The 21,501-nt window shown below is 42.6% G+C and overlaps 1 protein-coding gene across 5 annotated transcripts in view; it reads left to right on the top strand.

Moving 5' to 3' along the window:
- Nucleotides 1–21,501, top strand: part of CEP55 (centrosomal protein 55) — a 682,821-nt gene that overhangs the window by 132,304 nt on the left and 529,016 nt on the right. For all 5 annotated transcript variants that reach the window (XM_069611358.1, XM_069611356.1, XM_069611359.1 and 2 more), the window contains exon 3: nucleotides 16,336–16,611. In XM_069611358.1, the coding sequence (XP_069467459.1) occupies nucleotides 16,336–16,611 (276 nt within the window). The remainder of the gene's footprint in view (nucleotides 1–16,335; nucleotides 16,612–21,501) is intronic.

Here is a 21,501-nt window from a genome sequence, read left to right as displayed (position 1 = left end):
CAAAAGGCTGTGTTAAACCATAGAGAAGAGGAATGAAAGCCTGGCAAGGAAGTACCTCAAGTATTCTACCAAGATACAGACTTAGAGAAGTTGTTTTGTTTACCAGTTTTGTTGTTGATCAAGAGAAACTTACGAAACTGATATTCTTGGAAGTATAAACGGAGTGGAGAGAAATCCAGGGGAAAGGAACCACCCTCTGAAACAAGGAATTCTATCTTTCTGGAACTTGTGTTGGAGTTATGCTTTTTCCTATTTGTTTGTTTATTTATTTATTTATAGTGCGCACCAAACCTGGAGGTATCTGGGCGCATTACAAGGGAATGCAATTTCTTAGTTACACAGTGGTCAATATACAATACAGGAGTTTACAATTACTTAATTACACAGCAGTCTATGATTCAAAACAATATAAAATATTGACAGTATACAGTACAAGAATATACAGTTTCTTAATTACAACGCAGTGAAATGAATGAAGCCTGTAATATCTTAGAACCAAGAATGGGCCTACATTGTGAAGATATAAAATAAAGTGTCCGTAATGGAATAACAGATGACGAGCAAAAAAAAGCAAAGGTTCGTGTTTCGGTTAAATGAAGGCTAACTAGGTCTAGAAAGGTGCGTCTTTGGAGATGAGCCATAGTTTGGTGTCTTTCCTGAATTTATAGGAGGACTGGTCAGATCTTAAGGTGCAGGGTAGGGAGTTCAAGAGTTGATTAGCAATAACTGGGAAGCTGCTGCTTTTTTTTAGTTTGTACCTAGGAACTCTTAGGCAGCTAGAGTTCGTCGTCCTGGTAGGTCAGATAAGGTTGTTTTTGGTTACATTTTGAATAAGGTATTGAGGGGCTGAGTTATTGAGACATTTGTAGGTTAGGGAAGCTGGTTTGAGTTGCATTATCTCATTAATGGAGAGCCAGTTGTTTTCTCGCCCAGTCGCCGAGATGTGCTGTCTTTTAGGTATGCCCAAGGCAGTTCTAGGTTCATTATTCTGCAGAATCTGGAGTTTATTGATAATGTGTTTACTGGCCCCTAGCTACAGTGCGTTGCAGTAGTCGATTTATGACATTACTGGAGCTCTGGCCAGAGTAGTGCAGCTTTTTGTGGAAAGAAAGGGTTTGCAGGCATGGATGAGCCTAGAGGTGTATGTTGTTGCGGAAGCTGTTGCACTGACCTGTTTGCGCAGACTCAAGGCAGAGTCTAGGTAAAAACCCAGTGGCTTTACCTCTTTGGCGACCTTCATGTTATTTCCATCAATGTTGAAGGAAAAGTATTGATTGCTCAGTTTTTTCATGTTGGAGGGAGTGGCTAAGAGGAGCAGCTCAGTCTTCTCATCATTCAAGCATGGACCGTGGGTGGCCATCCACGCCTGAATGATGAGGTACATTTTGTTTATAAGAGCTAGGTCTTTGTCGTAGTCGCCTGTCGGAGGTATGAGGATCTGGGTGTCATCTGCATAATTTGTGTAGGTGACGCACAGTTTGTCCAGATTATCAAACAATGGTTTGGTAAACACATTATACATGGTAGGAGATGTTAGGAAAGATTCCCATTTATGTGTAATTTTCCCTCCAGTTGTGTAACCCCCAACATTTTGCTGCTCTTTAACACCAGAGTCTGACTTTATCAGAGGAGCCCAGCCTTCTGCTGCACCCCTCTGGGCTTTTCGCTCAGTTTGAATGGGGAAACTGACATTCCCTTAGACAGTCAGTACTGGGAGACTTTGTTTCCCTTAGTCCTTTCCAATGTTGCAACTTTTCTGCAACATGTAACAAGTGTTAATGTACCTTCCAGTACAGTACACATGGGTTTATTAATCATTTCCAAAGGCCCTAGATACTGCGAAGGATTTTTTAGGAGAAGTGCAGATGCGCCTTGGACAGGGCTCCTGGCAGCTTATCTTTTCGTATATTTTTAACCCTTTCCTGCCAGGTAAACCGTGATTACCGCATTTGGCTCACAAATGGCCATGCCACAAGGTTCTTTGTCCTGTCCTTTGGCCATCTTGCCCCTTCACCTTGCCCGGGTCGAGCAGTCCCGGATCAGTCCTTATTTGAGCATGCAGTCTCCCACGAAACGCCAAGCTTTCGCAGGCTTCTGCATGCCTTGTCTGTGTGCCTCCAGGATGTTGGTTAGAACCTCTGGTTCCAAAACACAAGCTGGGTGCCAGAGAGTCTGGAGTGCTGTGAATGCCTGGGACCACCGTTGGTCCGTGATTGGTCCACGTATGGTATGCCTGTATGTGAGCAGATCTCCATTGAGTCCTCTTCATTTTGGCGCGAAGGAGATTCTGAATAAGAGAAGGCCCCAAAAACCCATACCATGTCGATCTCTGGAGTTCTCCGGAACGAAGGATAGGATCCAAGTATCCTGAAACTAAGAAGCCGAGTCGAGGAACCACTGGAAGGTTTGGCACCCTGAGCCAGCTGTCGTCCTGTGGGACCCCTCTGCATCTGGTCGTCCTAGGTCTGCGAATATGCTTCGACCCATTGGAATAGTGGCACCAACAATTGTCGGCACCTTCATCAAACCCTGCAAGTAAGCCTTCTCGGAAGTGTCCCTGGGCCAGCCAGTGGGCTGACCAGCTTACGCAGACTTTTTGCCCTGTTACCGCCGCCGGTTCGAGGAGGCCCTCGAAACCTGGTATATCGCTAGCTCTGTGTTGAGGGCACCCTCACACCGAATTTCGTACACTTGGCCTTCCCAGGTCTGAAGTGAGACGAGTGCACCAGAACCGGGGTATACGCGGTTACCGTGTCGCACATCTGTTGTGACGAACTTTGCAGGTGCACTGCATTTGTGCCCCTGAATGTGAACAGGGAGAGGTCCTGCCTGTCAAAATTCTTTTCGGTTGCAACTTATTCAAATGCAGGTTTAATCAAATATACAGCATACAAGCAACATACTATTTATTTTCCATGTGATGCGCTGCTGTGTAAAAATACAACTAGACACTCAGTATAGTTAGTGTAGGTCAGTTTTGCATATTGCTGACACTAGGATTTCAGCAAAAGACAATGTAATCACTTTCTTGGACAATTTACTTTATGCAATGCAAGGAAAGGGAAGGACAAGCACACAGTTCTCAGAAATGCAATCAAATGTGATTCAGTTCACCCCAGCAGCTTAGACTACAGACGTTGAAAACACAGGCAAGATGCTTTTATATGTGCTGGCAATTAAGTGAAAAATATGCTAAATTGCTTTTAATTCCCTCTAGGAGGTTCATGGTGAGTGAAATCAAGTTAATATCAGTCCAGGCTCACACTAGCAATGATTCAGGGATGATTAGCAGGTTAAACGAATTTCTGGCAAATGGAAGCAAAAACAAACTGCTGTTTTCACACGTGGAGAAATTTGCAAATCGCGGCAAAATTCGCGAGTGCGTTTTTCACGATTACGGCAAAACTATAGGGGGTTCTAGGTTCGTAGGAAAGCCACGATTCTCAGCTTTCAGGGGAAAGTTACTGCAAGTCTCTAGCACAAACGGTTGCGGAGATATGAGCGATTAAATAAAGGTCGTTTTTCAGATTTTAAATTTTAAAGTTCAAAAAGACTAAGTGCAGCTTGCAACTAGAAAATGACCAGTGACAGCTTTACAAATGACAGGTGACAGTTAGGAGACTAAGAGATTGGTTCTGCACAGTTTTCTAGGTACTCACACTATATTCTTGAATGAAATGGGCCACGTTCACGGATCTGGTCAGGTTTTAGACTGAACTCTGGTCTGGCCTCTTCACAGTGATCTGGGTCAGCTCTCTCTGGTTCTCTGGTCTGGGTCTCTAGTTCTGGATAGATTGAAGTCTCTAGTTTGGCTCTCTGGAGGTTTGATGGAGGTAAAGTATGGATTTTTCCGGCAGAGCTTCCAGCGGCAGATGGATTTGAAAGTCCCTATCTGTCCTGTCTGTCTGCTTTTATGTGTTTAGAATGTGGATGTGTTCTAGCATCACTGACCCTACCTCTCTCTCAACTTCTAATTGGTCAAACTTCCATTTCTCATTTGATTGGGGGAGCTAAGTTGTGTCAGAGTGATGTCATTTTATGGCTTGCAGAGAGTCCACTCCTCCTGTCAACTTACACACAAATCTAGATTTGAAACAAATACATATTTGCAGAGGTACATATTGTTTTAAAATCATATGCACCCCTCACATATCACAGGAGGTATCTCCTGTTCAAACTCTGCTCTTCCTGGGAGCTTGCATTCAGAAATGGCAATATTTTGCACTTTTTAACTGGTTTGCAATTCCGGACATTACCCCAAATTTACACACATGTGCGCAAGGAGTATGGACATTAATTGATGAAGTGTCAGATTTTTCACATGCACACATTTTGAGTAATATCCTCTTTTCCGCTAAAACCCCCCTGAACATGCCACCGGTTCGAAAAACCTCTTAAAATGTGGGCAGAAAAATCACAAGAATTATGGTATCATTTAAATAATTTTCACAAGTCCGTACTATGAGTTATTCATCTTTTTCTAAAACCATATTCTGGCTATAGAGGTGTGTCTTTTCAGGTCACATGGTACAGAAACCAGTCTTTCCAGTTTCTGGCAAGCTCAGAGACCCTGCCACTCCCAGCTTCTGCCAAGAGGAAGCTGTTTACGACTCCCGCCAATAAAACATTTGCCTGAGTCAGGACAGGGCTTTGTTCAATTTCCTGCAGAGCCCAGGTAATTCAATCAGGGAAGTGTCATATCCCTTTTGGTGTGAGCAGCAAAAGGGCAGCTAGGCCTGGGAACACAGCTGTGACTCAAGTTTCACTCCTGATGGGGGTAGTTGCCAGGCAGAATTCAGTTCCTTAAGCCAGGTTTCAGATAAAATGTCACTTTTTGTTCCCCAGTTTAAGTCAAGACAATTTTTTTACATATGCAGCTAGAATGCTGATTCTAAGTTCAAAACTATGACATTTAAACAATTGCAACCTATGTGACACTCAAAGTAGGTCACTCATTTCTCTTAAACCTTGAGATTTTTAATGTCTTTCAGTCCAAATTTACTTAAACTGCTGAAATCCACAGCTCAGACAGTCTTGTTATAAACCTTCAAGTCACTTCAGAATATAACTTTACATTGGATCCACCTCTTAAAATGTCTTTCTTTGGCATGTTTTGGGTTCATTTATTCAGTTTTCTACAGAATCTGGTGGTTTTAAAACGCCGGCTTTTGGATAGTGGTGAGTACTGGTACTGCACCCCTTTTTGGGATTTAAGAAAATGAATTCCCAACAGTTATGGGTTTGCTTTTGGCAATCAGCATTGCCATTCCCAATGGTTTCAGACTACTGTGTGGGTAGTCCAATGGTGGTTTTAGGCAGTGTCCTTCTGTGCCCATAACATCGGCAAAAATGGGTGGCAGCCTATTCTTCATGCATTTCCCTGTGCATTTTCTGGGAAGCTCTGGCCATCATGATGTTTTCCATGTCAGTACTGCACAGTTTTGAGGTAGGGCTCGGATGCATGGGTAAATACATCCCACAAGGGTCTGCATCAGGTGAGTTTGCAGCATGGTCTGCATCAGGTAAGTTTTAATCTAGGCGCCAGGACTGCACCCAAATAGCCCCTAGCAGGGGTTGTTGGGTTTGCTTAGTATAACTTGATGCCTGCTTCCGGGGTTGCTGGACTTGGTCTGGGTCCCCGGGGGTAGGCATCATGACAGATATATAAATTGTTAGATTGTAAACTTACTTGTGGTTTCTGACTGCGTGGTCTTTATGGAAATGGATTTTGAATGCTTAATTAGTATGCTCTCTCTCTCTTTGCGTTTCGACAATCTTTCAATTGTTTTTCACTTTAAGTTTTCCTTATTTAAATACTTAGAGAAATATGTACCATTCGATTGTTTAGTCCGTTAATTCAAATGCCAAAATACCATGCTATTCGCGGTATTCAAAAGGTCATGGTAAAAAATAGATTCAATTCTTACCTTATTTTGTTTGAGTTCGAGGTCTAATTTCCTTTCGGGTGAACGTATTACCAATTTTTAAATGCAGACCGCTTTGAGCATTCAAAATGGGTGCTTTTTATAAGTGACGTGACTGCGTTGATCACGTGATTTCAGTGTCAGCGTCGTCAAGGGCTCCATTTTGGATCTGGAAATGGTTACGGTTTCCTAAGCAATTACTTTTGTTCCACAAATTCAAAATGCAGATGCTGATGAATTGAATGAATAGAAAAATAAATAAAGCCTGAATTGGCTTGAATACGAGCCATTTCGTTCATTTTGATAATTGTAAAAAAACACTTATGGCCTGACTTGGCTAATTCAAAAATTCAAATCTACATAGTACATGTGCTTCAATTTAGCTTATTCAATGGTTGAAATATATACTCATCAATACCAAAAACGATTATGAACTATATTCAATTATAAACAAAATTATGATTCATAATGTCACAAAATAAGTGCCATATTCACAGGAAGTGACCCATTTCTGCATCCGAGTTCAAACCTGTATTACAACAGTCCATAAGACAAATCCAGGTGGCTTCTTTCTGTCTTAATAATTTTTGTCTATTCCCTCCTCTAGCTGGAGTCTCAATGTATTCCAAACCAAAGAATTTAATATCTTTCATTTGTTCATGGTAATGTTCTGTGACAAAATGTTTGCTCAGGGGGTACGCCAAATCCTTGTTTCTTATGGATCGTAGATGTTCTGCAATCCTTAATTTCAGCTGTCTTATTGTGCTGCCAATATAAAATGTATTGTATGGCATAGATCACACATTTTGTAATGCAGTTGATAGTCTTTAATTGCGTATTCGTTGCCATTGGGTTTGATTTTAGTTTTGCCATCGTCTGAGTACGGACAAATACTACAATTGCCACATTTGAAGTTTACTCCGATTTTGGTGGATTGCCACAGTTGAGTTTTGCCATTTAGTGTCCTGTTTTTTACACAATGAGATGGACATAGAATATTCTTGATATTTGTAGCTTTTCGATAAGTAATACAGGGAGAATCTTCCAAATGTTTTGATATGTCCATATCCAAAAGTAGCATATACCCATGTTTTTGTAGAAGTTGTCCGAGTAAATGGGTTTCCGTATTGCAAGTAGTTATAAATCTCAATTTCTGTGTTTCCTCATTTGGATGCTGTTTGGGTTTGTTATGAAGCAGTCCGTCCCTGGTTCTGTTCTTGGTTTTGTTATAGGCTACTTAAAGTTGTTTTTTGGTATATCCTCTATTTAGGAATTTGTTCCTTGCAACTGTTAAATGTTTCTTCAATTCTTCTTTTTGTGTACAGTTAAGTTTGATCCTGAGGTACTCGCCGTACGGTATACTGTGCATGATTGCTATCGGCATGCAAAATACTGTTTCCTGATGTGGGTTTAGTATAAAGAGTTGTTTGAATCTGATTGTTAACGATGTATAATTCCAAGTCAAGAAAATTAATTCTTTCCACACTTTCTTCCATAGTGAGTTTAAGATTGTCTTGGTTGTGATTCAGGTAATCATGATATTCCTGCAATGAACTTTTTTTTCCTTTCCATATTACTAAAATGTCATCTATAAATCTACTCCAGTAGATAACTTGGTTGTCTTTGCTAAAGAAAGGATGTTGCCGTGCATGATGTATTTCGTAGGAACCCATATATAAGTTAGCATATGTTGGGGAAACTTTTGCCCCCATCGCAGTTCCCTGCTTTTGTCTGTAAAGTTCTTCATTAAACAAGAATATGTTGTTTGTTAATGTGAAGTTAAGCATTTCACAAATCATTTCATTTTGTTTGCAATACGAGATTGATCTTGTGTATAGAAATGTTTGTTTCAATTCCTTTGGTGTGGAGTATGCTTGTATGTAGTAAGGTGACATCAAATCTCACCAGTCTATAATCTGGTTCCCAATTTATTAGTTCCAATTGATTGATTACATCCTTAGTATCTTTACCATGACCTTTTGAATACCGCAACTGGCATGGTATTTTGGCATTTGAATGAACAGATTAAACGATTGAATGGTATATATTTCTCTAGGTATTTAAATAAGATAAACTTAAGTGAAAAACAATTGAAAGATTGTCGAACAACAAAGAGAGAGAGCATACTAATTGAGCATTTAAAATCCATTTCCATAAAGACCACGCAGTCATAAACTTTGACATTGGAAACCACACGTAAGTTTACAAAATAACAATTTATATATCTTCGTGCAAATATTCAGAATGCATTTGGTTCTGTGTTTTGTAAATGTAACCTCAGGTGCATTGTAACATATCACCATGTCTCTTGTTCTATAGAACTATTGTTTACAATATAATTATACCCTCCTGAAGAACCATTGAGATCAATGGGGAAACACGCGTCGGGGGCTCAAAAAACGAACAAATATAAGAGCACAAAAATAAAGCGTATATTGGAGCGCAATAAACACAGTATTTGTGATTTATTTTTTTACAGTTTATAGCATTGGGCAATCTCAAAGCTGATGAGTACACATTTATGCAGCACCATCAAACTACCATTTAATCAAAACTAAGAAAACTTGCCATCGGTTGTGTTTTAAAAATGCAACATTCATTTTACTTTGGACATTCTGACATCCCAGACCCTTAGTTTTGTTTGAGTTAGGGAAACACCTCTTAGGGTAGGGGCAGAGAGGCACTTCGCAAACTCCTTTTCTTTTGTGCACAAAATATTATGCCCAAAACCATAATACTGGTGTGGTAACTCGTGGAGTATGAAGGAAGGAGAGAAGAGGAATGAGGTGACTGAGAAGTGGGTTAACTGTGGGAAGGGAGCATGGGTTTGGTGGAAATATTGTGTTCTCCCGATGTGGTCCTCACTGGTCCCAAAGGAGGTTTCCCCTCCCATGAGATCCTCCCGCTGAGTACCACCCCTAGGGGCACCATCCGGTAGCAAGCTCATCCCCCTGGCCTTATGGGAAGGGGCTCCCCCTTCGGAAGCAGCGCTGACAATCTGGGATTCGTCACAGTGGGTTACCTGAAACACCAGGGCACCAAAGAGGGACACGGGACAACTTTCTGCTTTTTCTTTTTTTTAGCTCTGTAGAACATCAGTGCATTTGTGTGAGGTCTGCTTATTGGGAATGTCCACTGTGCATGCCGAAGGTCCGGGTGCATCTGTTCGGAGCATATCCCTTAGCAGATAAATGATCTCATCTTGAAATGATGGTACACAATCCACTTGTTGAATTTTATCATGGGACACATTTTAAGTTTCATCCTCCCCAAAAAGACGTTGCTGATAAACCCACATCAATGCTTGCTCAATGAACATTAGCGCCCTTTCAAGAAGATCTGCCACCTTTTTATTAGTGCCCTTGTACGATAAATTGCATGGGACAACGGGGCCTCGACGGAACTAATCTTGCAGTTTTAGGAAATAAATCTTTGCATTGTCTGTATAACTCTGGAGTCCTTTGATGGGGCACCCCAATTTTTTCCAAATGACTAATGGTCCCCTCGCATCTGGTATTGATTTTACTTGGCAGCTGTGGTGAACCAGAAGGAGGACTCTGACTACGTTGGGTAATTGTTAATATATTTATTAAAAATAAAAGCAAAAACGCCTAATTAGCCCTATTGAAATGAGGAACGTTCCCTGCATAGCAAAAACCAAACTAAGGGTGCACATCAAGTCCAAAGAAAACAAGTTTTCAGTGCAAATTCTTATCACTAACTGGCCCTACAACTTTAGAAAAACACTTAATAAAGCAAGGGAAAAGGGGAGGCTTGTACAATAGCCTCATGCCGGCTTCAGCCTGGCCCAACTTGGAGTAAACCTGTTTAGTCTTAAAGTTCCTTTAATCAATGGTATAGTTTACTCAATCTTCAAGTTGTCTCTCAGTATAAATTATGATTATCCTCTGTATGGGTTTCACGCTCCCCTTTTGGAAGGCATCCTTGTTTAACGATTACCACACTTGACTTTGGGCTTCTGCTTGCTCTGGTATTTTACTTATACCTGTAGGCTCATACACTTGGTTAGCCTTGTTGCAAAGCATTCACCCTCTTTTCACCACCTTTCCCGTAAAATGTAGATCTGTCAGTCTTTAATAGCCTGGTCGGCTATTCCAGCCTTGCTGTACACTGTATGTTTCTTTCACTAAGTTTAGTAGAGCCTGTGTGCCCATTAGCTTAGTGTACTTTCTTATAATTCTGGCCACTGTTCCACCTGTGACATACAACATTTGTACCTTTCTCAGTCTGTTTTCCCTGGTCTGGGGGCTCCATCGCTCTCCTGCAGACTTTCATACAGTTGTCCACTTCAGTTCTCTTGACAGCCGGAGTTCATCAAGTTCAGCTGTGTCCTTATGTTGGGAGCATTTGCTTTCCTTTGGGTTCCCGTCTCTTCAGCGAACAGAGTTCCCTTGTGGAGCTCGAGCATTCAGGCTCTGCTCTCCATCATGGTCTCAGCATCGCTTATTGGGCGTTGAACCCACCACGGTTTGCCAGTGGTCGCGGCACCAGGGAAGATAGTTCTCTTCCCGCCTTTGATTGATTGTTTATTTGGATAGCGCCTATACACAATGTTATATTCTCTTCTCTTCTGACCAGAGTCGCTTGCTCGGTCAGGTTGCCCACCCTGCATGCCACTTCTAGCTCCGCAGCTCAGGGTTGTTCTACCCCTCTGGACGGAATCTCCACAGAGGCTCTTCTGCATAGCAGGGACACTCCTCTGTAGAATTATCTTTCCTCCATTCACAGCCCACACTGCTCTTATTTACATAATTACAACAAACAAGATTGAGTTTGTCTTCTCTGACAATGGCCTTCATATGTGGTTCAGCATCACCGTAAGCCAAGAGTGTCTCGGTTGTTTACATAAGATGCTAGAGTCTTTTCTACCCCTATATATGCAGAAAAGGTTGTTTGGACCGTGAGATCCTTCATGGAATGGCAGTCCGTGTACCCAAGAGGGGATTCTCTCCCAGTGATGGCCCACTTGCCCAGACGCCTAGGGAGTGTCTTGCATAGTGGGCTCACCTCCCTAACCTCAAAAGGGGGTTGCTCCCATCTAGGGAGAAGGGACGACTTGTCCAGATTCATCATACAGCTCACCTTCTGTGATAGCTAGTTATCCCGAGGCACCTCAACTACGCCACTGCACACACTCAGGGGGCAGGAGAGGCAATATCTACAAGCTCTGCAACCTTACTGCGAGTTTTGTAAGTAACCTCCCCTGGAGAAAAACACAGACTGGAACACTGCAAATCAATGTTTGACCCTTCGCCAAGGCTGAGGGTGTTGATCAACTTGTTAATGATTTGCTGAACTGGAACGCTTGAACTTGCTGTCCTGCCTCTGAAGTGCTAGTTCCGCCAGCCTTGCTTTGCATTGCTCTTCAGTAAACGTCTGCTGCGTGTCTCAGTTTTTATTGCAGTTTACATTCACCATAAAGGTATGTAGCTTGTTGTGCCTAGCCTGAAAGGACCTTAGGATTAACCAATTTTCCAAGGTCAATGGCTTTCATCAACTGATCTAAACAGTTAGCGAGCGTTCCAGCAAGGTCTAGCAGCTTGTTCTGATATGCCCACTAAGGGCAAACTAGAACGGAGTAAGGGAAACTATTCTGCCTCTGGTGTGGAACATGCCAACTTCAAACTTTATTTTCCAGCGGGTCCTGTGTTTTTTTGCAAGTGTAGTCTAGTAGCATGGCAGTAGCCTCGCACTTGTCAGGGACCAAGGAGGTCACATCTTTTGTGTGGCTAGCAAGCACGGTATGTAAGGACATTGCTAGAGGGTCAGAATGCAAGAAGGGATAATATCTGTTATTTGCAATGATCCATAAACCTTATCCCTTAACAGCAGTAAATATTCGGTCAAGGGACGACCCTAGAAGGGCCTGGATGGATTGGAAATGTTGAATGATTTGTTCCTGTGGTAGCAGAATAGCCATATGCTTTGCCTAAGATCCATTCTGTCACCCATTTCTGTACAGAGCATATGCTCCAGACACAGCTGATCTTGCCAGCCCCATCAACCTGACGTCACAGTTCACTGTCTTTTATTTTTGCCTTTTTGGTATTCAACTACTGTTATTTTGCTTTTCATATGTTATCTGGACCCGGGTTATACAAGGGTCGAAACTGCAAGGATTATTTGCTGTTCGGAAGCCATATGTTGGAAACCGTTATGCAAACTGTCTGGTAGTGCCCATCTGAATTCGGGCCAATACTACTTTATATTACAATCTGTCTATGTAGGCTGATACTTTTGTGCAATCCTCAGACGGCCTTGGCAACTCTGAGACTTGCTGTCACGCTGTTTCCAAATTTCAGCTGTCATTTGTGACCTGAATATAATATTACCAGTCAGCCTTGTTCAGGGTGCGTGCCATTATTTTGTATTGTTTCTCATACAACATATTTTCCCTTATCATTCCTTTCCAGAGTCTCGCAACCTATGTCCCACATGCATTACAAAAGGCGTACATGACTCCCAACCCTTCTCCAACTGACATTATCTGAAGATCAGTCAGAGTAGAGATTATATTTATGGTGGGGTTCCCACAAAAGCCTGAGGTCTGAAGATGTTTGTAAGTCTATCATTCAGGAGCAGAAGCTCTATGCTCCTTTTCAGGGCAGCAACGCAAATGACAAGATGTTGGCTCTGAATGATGTTCTGCATTGGGTATTGTGAGGAGCCAGGAAAGAGACCAGAACACAGAGGAGATATGTTTGTGGCTACAGACCTTTATTAAAACAAATGAGGGTTGGAAAATGCATCACTATCCCTAATCTAGGAGGAATGTCCCTACCTCAACCCAAAACAAATGGTTCTGTCAGTGTCAAGATGTCCAATCAAAATCTGTCTTGTGTCCGTAATCCTACTCTGGCCCTCTCCAAGGTGAAAAGGGTACTGTCTCTTGTTTTCTTAAAGTGTTCAAATGACCAAAGTTCAACACAAAAGTTCATATCCAGCAAAGGCGTTCACACGGACAGAATATTCACTTCTTTCAGGGAATGACTCACTCCCCTAGCTTTCTCCTCACCTCCAAACCTTCAGGTATATTCGTTCTTAAGGACTTTTGCTTTCCTTCATGTGCTTAGTTTACAGTTACAATGATAATGTATTTCTTGAGCTCCTTCTCCTACAGTTCATAATTTTCAAGGCCATGAACTTTCCTTGAGATGCATCAGAATTTGCATCCTCACTTAACTTCACCTGGTATACTCTCCTGCCAGGAATTTATTATGTAACAGCTTAACGTCACCTGGTATACTCTGTGATGAATCCTGTGGAATCCTCACTGATCTTCTCCCATGTAGCCAGGGGATGGCAGTCCCTACCTGATCCTGACGCTGGGGGTGGTTTTACGAGGGAGGATCACATGGGAGGAGATGGCTGTCGGGGAGATGTGGTGACCCCATCAGGAGACACGTGGTATTCTTCCCTTCCAAATGAAGAAGACCCTATAATTCCTGAATTCCTGATGGCTTTCGTTGCTTCAACAATTCCTCATTGTAAGACTCAAAAACACCTTCTTGCAAAAGAATCCAAGCAGAACCCTTCATGTACACCTACTACTCACTTAACATCTCCTGTCTCTGATGTTTTTGATTCAAACGAAGATCCCAAACAATACAACTTAAAAACATCTAAAGTTCATGTGGACTGCAACCCCCACAAAGCCTCAGTGGGACGAGGAGGAAGGAGTTAATGTGGACTGAAGGAAATCCCAAGCCAAACGTGCAGACCAGTTGTCCTAATGAAAATCAGCTGCACAGGACATTTAAACCTAGCTAATACCTTCCATTGACAGTTGAAGACGAGAGATGCAGAGCTTGCAGAGCTTGCAGAGCGGGAAGCAGAACTGAAGGCAGACACACGTTAACGGACCGTGGTAAGAGAGGCAGGCTTTTCCAAGCAACCGCTTGCAAGCCTGTCTTACCAGAGAAGCGGGTGACCAGGAGAAGCACAGCGGGTGCTGTGGGAGGACCACTGCAGTAACAGCAGTGAAGGCTGCTGGGGACACAGTCTCCTGGAACAGCAGCAGTTTTGCCGGTGGGTGAATGCAGAGCTGGTGAGGGAGCTGAACCAGGGTCTGCAGAGCAGGAGAAGCCTTCCCTGAATGAAGACGTCTCTGCATCAGTGTGCCACGAGTCGGAAACGCCAGCAAACACCGGTGAATCTGCCCATAGTTTTTGGGGCCTACTGAAAGGCATATGGACAATTAAAAATCTGTTTTGAATACCAACCAAGTAAATTGGAAAGACAAGATTTACACACGTCCTCGTATAAGAGAAGTCAATATGGGGAAAGTTGGAGTAAATCTGATCACCAGCAAATTAACAGTAATGAATAAGTTAAAAGGCAATGTGTGTGCATATATATATATATATATATATATGATATCACTATGGGGAAAGTTGGACCAAGTAGTATCTAAAGTCTGTGTAGTATAAACGGTGAAGCAGTACAACTGTGTTATACTGAAAGAGAACATTGTAGAAAGTCCTGGTGAAAGACGCCCATCAGGCAGTGAGCCTTTGGGAGAAAGATGCCTGGCAAAGGAGTACACCCAAGAGTTGTGGAAAAGAAACACTTTTGCTATTCTTCCAAATACGTTTTTGCCATCCTGAAGAAAGTGTTAAATGACCGAAGTTGAAAATAAAAGTTCAAATCCAGCAAAGAGAACATTTCCGCTGCTCTTAAGGAATCATTGGTTAAAAATAAGGCTTTGTTATTCTACCTGAAATAATCTAGGGGAAGGGGACCACCTCCTGGATTCAAAGATTGTCTGTTGAATTTTCACGTTTGATTTTTACACACTTTACTTAAATTAAAACGGAGACATTTACCTTACACCTTTGATTGTTTTAGTGTGAGGGTCAGATACGTTTTGGACACAAGGACAGTTTGCATAATTTTTCCAACGATACACAGACTGATCTTTAGTTTTCATTTCCTAGATTAGTGACAAAGGTCTTTACCCAACCCCTTTTCTTTAATAAAGATGTCGGTTGTTGAAAATATTGCAACTTGGTGTCTGCCTCTCTTTTCTGACCCCTGCTTTGAAACACAATTTACTTGATGTATAGGCACCTTACAAAATAACCTCTCCTGCCAGGACTTTATTACACAAAGCAGTAGCTTGACTTGACCTGGTATATTCTCTCGCTAGGACTTTGGTACACAACACGTTAACGTGACTAATTTAGGTAGGACTTTAATAGCCCATTCACAACGCGTTCGACAAATGCTTTTATTTGTTTAATGACTTTAAGCTTGCTTTCTCGCTTTGTTTCTATGAATAGTCTGCTAGACCAACCAGCATACCCCTTTTTTGACTCGGGCTCTATTGTAGTCTCTGGCTGCCCCTCGCTTTCATAACTTTCTCTCTGTAGCATCTTTTGGATAATGGCTTCCATACTCCAGCAACCCGGTTACCTTTTTACTGTCCTTGCGCTTACCGGTTGCCTTTGGCATTGCTTCGTCTCCGTCGGCTTCTGTGGCTTGGCTCAGTGTGTGTCCCATTAGGCACATTCCTACTACTGTGCTTCCTTCCTTCAGTTCCCGCTGTTCTCTCCTTTCTTGGAGTGATCTGCCGGCACCTATTTTTCGCGTTCCTGATTTCGGTTTCTCCTCCCTGTCGTCTGGCGCAGCGTTTCGTCCCTCAGCGTTGCGCTCTGCTTTGCTAAAAGCTGTCTGTCAGACCCGCGTCTCTGGTTCTCTCTTCTCCTTCTCCCTATCAGCTGTGGCTGACTTGCTTTTAAAGTTCCTGGTTCGGTTATTCTTTTTCCAACAACTAGACCATTGCGTTGGATGCCCGGTGCAACCTCTTCCTCGTCTCGGTAGTCAGTATAGGGTCCCTAATGGGATTTTGGGAGGAAATTACAGCAGATCTACGAGAGTTGGTGAGGAGCATCACAATACGCCATTAAAGTCTGGGGAACAGAGGAAACATTCTTAGAAGGGCAAGGGGAGGGGAGGATATAGGGTTCCCTCAAATAATGTCATCCTCTCTTCCCGAGAGTCCCTCCCACCCCCCCACAAAAAAAGTGGTCCTCCCTCATATAACCGACTACCAAGGGTCAGGATCAGGTAGCAGCTGCTGTTCTCTGGCCACATGGGGAAAGGAATTCTGATGATCTTCAGATTCAACCCATTTTAGAGAGTAGTTTTATACGTATGTAGGCAAATTACTTCAGTGTGTTCTGAAAAAGTGAGTTCAGAGCCTTCATTTCTTGCACAAGAAATAAGGATTCATATGATTTGTTGCTATGGTGCTTAAATGTTAATTATTTTGTCCATTGTTTGCGGGAAAGTAATGGCACAATCTTGAGTGCGTGGAGTGTAGAGGGAGAGAAATGGAATCCACAGTTGGATGTTCTTCTAATGCTGCATTCTTATGTTTTTTTTTCAGAAAATACTTGCATTAGAGACTGAAAAGGAAAAGCACAACCAGCAGCTTTCCGAGAAGAACCAGGAAATCTTACATTTGAAAGATAAGTTGAGAGCAAAATATCATGGAGATGCATCACATGGTCAACTTGCAGCAAAAGCTAAAGAAGCCGAGAGACGAGAACAACTTTACAAGTCACTTTCGGAAGAGACGGACAGTTTGAAAAAACAACTGTACACAGTTACTGCCAAATGTGTGGAGCTTGAAAATAAAGCTATTGCATGCCAGATCTCACAGGTAACTGGGGCTGAAGCTCTGTGGGGCATTGCATTAACAATGGCATTTCACTGTTCATGTCCCTAGTTCAGTTCTTCACCAACCTTTTTTAGTTTTGTCTTGCAAATGCCAAATAATGTCATATGCTAGGTTTTGGGTTGTGAATAAGGATGCAATGATGATTTGGCTTGATGTTTACTCTGTCTCCTTTATGTGTGCCTGTATCCCATCAGATTCCCTTAGTCAAACAATGAAATTTACTCTTGATGTCGGTACTGGCAGTGCTACTTATTAATGTTTCACCTCTTTGGTTATTGATGGACTGATGGATGTGCTTTGTTTGGTCGTGCATGCTTCTGTAAAAACATGAATGAAGTGTGTGTTTGCTCTCAATAAAACTATGAACAGCAATGCACGTGGAGGGCAGAGTTGCTGGGCACATCTGTCGCTGAAAGCTGTAGGAAAAGCATGCATGGCACCCCTGCTAGTCTTACTTGCGTTCCTGGCCAGGTTTGTTTCCATCTCCTCTTTCATCAATTTTGGTCTCTAGATGGTGTAACTTAAGGAGGAGTTCTAGTTGCCCCTTTTGTTGCTTTAGCTGTACACTATTTGTCTCTCTTGCATCATTGTTTTTGTATTGTTTTGGCATACACATATGCAATTTATGCTGTGTGTGAGCAATCTGAGGGCATCTTCACTTCTTTCCCCAATATATCATCCTCCTAGGGGGCCAGGGAAAGGCTGTCACTATCGGATCATGACCCTGGGGTAAGATAATCGAGGGAGGATAATCTGGCTAGAGGAGATTTGGGGAGTGGGGAGGAGGCATCTTTGGGTGAGACACGGTATCCCCAGTTTCCGTTTTATAACGAGTTCAAGATCCCCCCCAGGCCTTTGTAGGTTATTACCAGTCCAGTCCCCATCTTTCCAGTAGATCATCTCCCAGTAAACGCCAGTCAAATACTGGGACGAGGAAGAGACCAACCAGAGCCATACACACAGACACCACTCTGGTATTTGCTAAAGACTTGATAATCATGATGACCCGAAACTGCGAAGAAAACAGAGTGAAAGGGTTTGTGAATACCAAACTGTAAAAGAGATGAAAGAAAGGCTAATCTGGAGCCGAGCAAAATCCTACAGTGAATTAAATAAAAGTGTAAGTTTAAGGCAACCTTTCCCAGGCCAAGAGAGGGCGACAGAATACGAATGTTTGAACTTGTGACATCACCCGTGAACAAGTTCACAAGTTGATTTCTACAAAGTTGGTGATTTGAATGAAAAGAAGCCTTTTGAATGCTGTTCTGGCTGAAAGAAGTTTTGTGCAATTCCCTTATAAAAAGAAACTGTGTAACTTAAAAGAACAAGTATTGGCAAGCACCAAAAGAATATAAGGAACTGTGTAACCTGAGGGAACAAGCAGTGGCAAGAGCCAGGAGTATATGTGAAAGTGCAACAAGTGAATGATGGCATAACAAGCAGTGATAAAGTGTCAAGAGGATGTGAATTGAGAATAGGCCAAGCGCCACTGTGAAGTTGAAACCTTGGTAACGTGTCTACGCAGAACAAGCCAGTGTTGGTTGCGTGACCTGTAATGGGTGGATCATGTGGTCTGAAATTAAGGAACTGAACTCTTATCAAATTGGTGAAAGGTAACCAAGCCAGAAGAGTGGGGATGTTATCCCAAGGAATTGTGGTGTTTTGGAAAGTTGAAGGACTTGAAAGCTTGAGGGAGGGAATCCCTCTTTTTGTTGCGTGAACTATCTTGAACCTTGGGGAAGGGCTAACCCTTTTCCAACCAAGAGCTGGAAGACGCTGTGAACTTTTATTTGAACACTGCTTATTTTGATGCTGACACCCCTACACATTGTATACAATTCGATGTGAGGGCAAGTATAGGTTTTTGACACATAAAGACAATTGCTTTGGACTTCCTTACACAGACTATCTTTAGTTTTATATTACTCGTACAATCGAGCGGTCAAATAGCAAGGATATCCCTGAGCTTTCGGGGATATCCCTGAGCTTTCGGGGATATCCTTGCTATTTGACTGCTCGATTGTACGTGTAATATATTTGCCACGGCCATTACGGCAGGGACTGTTATCTGCATGCGATGCCAATGTGATTCTCACATCGCTTTGCTTTTTGTGGGATTACCTCTCCACGACTTATCAACATATTTGTTTTGCATACGCCTTGAGAACGATCAGTGTGTCGAAACACGTGTCGGCTGCTCCTGCTACAATTAGAACATCAACTGTATTATTCGTGTACCTTATTGCTGTAGTGTCTAGCGCATCTCCACCTCACCCTTTCTTTTACCAGTTTTCAGTACCAGCCAGGGTGGACTGGCTGGCGTGGGTGGTAATGCTGCTGACACCTAAAATTTCTGATAGAATCCTTAACATAATCAGTGATTACTAGCGCACAGACTTTCACTTGCGAATCCCACAGCTTTTTCTAAGTATCTTTAGTTTTATTTAGGTAGGGAAATCCCACCTTAGCATTGGGCAGGTTAGTCCTTTTCCAACCCTCCTTTTGATTTAATAAATGTGTATAGCCCAAACTGTATTCAATTGTCTGTCTAATCTATGATGCCTTCACAATGCCTACATTTTTTCCCTTGACATTTTTTAAAAAAGTAAGCACAGAAGCAATATGGAGTCTAAGGGCTGTAATAAAAGAAAGTGGAAATGGTAAATTATCCGTTTCCTCTCATTAACTGGGTGAGTTAACTAACTAACTGTGAGTTCATGTATATACATCATTTTTAGGTTTCCAAATGACTCCTACACATCTAAAGAAAATCACTTTATCATGTAAAATGTTAATCTGCTTTCATCCCTCACCAAATCACCAGCAAAGTCATTTCAGAGTGTGTAGGCTTGTTCGTGGTGTGGTGGTATATAATGCCCCGCCATGGGTATCCACACCTTAGCTTGATGACGGAAAGAAATCTAGCAAAGCGATAAAAGGATGTGAATGCAGCAAAAACAGTTTCGCACAGATGCAGCAGTGGAAGATGTTTTTGTTATAACATGGGTGCATGGCGGCCATGTTAGGTAGGGGCATAGTTCTGGAAAGGTGATTAGGCGGATAGGTTGTCAACTGTTGTGATAATTGGGTTGTGTTTCCAAGGCAGGTTTGTAGAATTGAAGATAGTGTGAGATGAATAAGGGGCTGAAGTGTGTGCTTGGGCAAACCTGGAGACTTGGTGGCTTATTTGTGCTGGCATCTCTATACTTTGTGCCCTAGGTCAAAGTCTAGAATTTTAATTCTGTGATTGCCAACCCTGAGCCAAGAGTCGGTTTATAAAGGTGAATGTTGAAGGTAAGAGAATGAAATGGTCAAACTAGTATAGTAACTATTGAAAAATCCTGGCAACCGTATGTCAAAAAAAACTATTAGTTTAGTTTATTTCTTATATAGCGCAGCACGCCCATAGGCGTCAGTGTGCTGACAGAACAAATAACAATAATACAAACATAACATGAAAATACATAGCAGCATAATCAATCAATATAAGGAGCAGCGGGAAAGAAACATGTACAAAGACTACAATGTCATGTAGAAAATCATTTCACAATAATTCTTAACTTGGTATGGAGGGACATATTCTGCAAGTTAATAACAGTACGTTTTACAAAAAAAGAGACAGGAGTCATCAACTACATTTAGGCATTACATCATAATCACTTAAAAACATCACTGCATCGGGGGGGAGCACCATGGCATAGGGGATCACAAAGTGTTCAGTCCTCACAGTGAGTAGGGCGGCTCCGGCAGGGGGGCGGAGCACCATTCCACCTCGTCTCTGCTGTTTAAATAGCTAGGACCAAAACATATGTATGTGATCTGCTTCCTCAGATGCGCATTTTGGGCATGTGTGGGTCGGGGTGCGAGAAAATTTTGCGATTTTGAGCGGTGTGTAATACAGTCTGTTAAGGAGTTTGTATTGTATGCAGCGGAGTCTAGCGTTCAGAGAGACCTTGCATGTGTGTGCACACATTTTGTTCCAGACCTCATCAGGGATTTCCCTTTCTAGCTCTCCAGCCCAAGCCCCCCGTGCCTTAGGTGATACGTCCACAAGCTTCCCCAGCTGCATTTTGTACAGAGAGGATATAATTCCTCTACTTCCCGCAGAATTTGAAATGTAATGTAACTCAGGTGAGTCCGACGGCACATCTGGGTAAGAGGGCCACATTTCACGGACTGCCGCTTTAGCCGGAAGTATTGTAGCAACTCCAGCGGTGAGTTGGAGTGTTCAGGCTGCTATGTTAGAGGAGTAATGAATTTACCATCGGGATATAGGTCAGTTAATGCACAGTCATTTTAATTAGGGATAGCCTGCCCGCGAGGGACAGCGGAAGATTACGCCATTTGAGCATTCTGGACTCGATGAGCCGTGCCGCAGTTTCATAGTTCTCTGCCAGTAAAGAGGCTTTGGTTAGTGATATTTGCACGCCGAGGTATCTGATAACCCCAGGGGACCAGCGCAGGGGAAATTCACACGATGGCTGTGGGGTCGCCCCAGTGAGAGGGAAAATTTCTGATTTAGAGTAGTTGATGGTGAAGCCACAGTACGTGCCAATTTTAGTTATGTCTCGGATGATGGGGTCCAGATGTGTGGAGGGGTCTCTAACATATAGAAGCACATCATCAACGTACAGTGAGATGATTTCCGGTGTGTCCTGTAGACGAATACCTTTGCGGGTGTGCCTGTTCCTAACATGGTCTGCCATGGGCTCAATTGCGAGCGCAATCAGGATAGGGGAGAACGGACATCCCTGGTGGGTTCCCTGGTGGGTTCCCCTATGTAGCGCAAAGGGTTAGGAGACATTGGAGTTGACAAGCACCCTGGCCATAGGTCCTGTATACAGGAGTTTTATGTAGGCGATCATATTTGGT

The sequence above is a fragment of the Ambystoma mexicanum genome, chromosome 8 (genome assembly GCF_040938575.1).
Source record: "Ambystoma mexicanum isolate Mex_15411 chromosome 8, UKY_AmexF1_1, whole genome shotgun sequence".
NCBI classification, from domain to species: domain Eukaryota; kingdom Metazoa; phylum Chordata; class Amphibia; order Caudata; family Ambystomatidae; genus Ambystoma; species Ambystoma mexicanum.
Note: the sequence above shows the minus strand (reverse complement) of the source record. Positions and strands in the feature narration are given on the sequence as shown.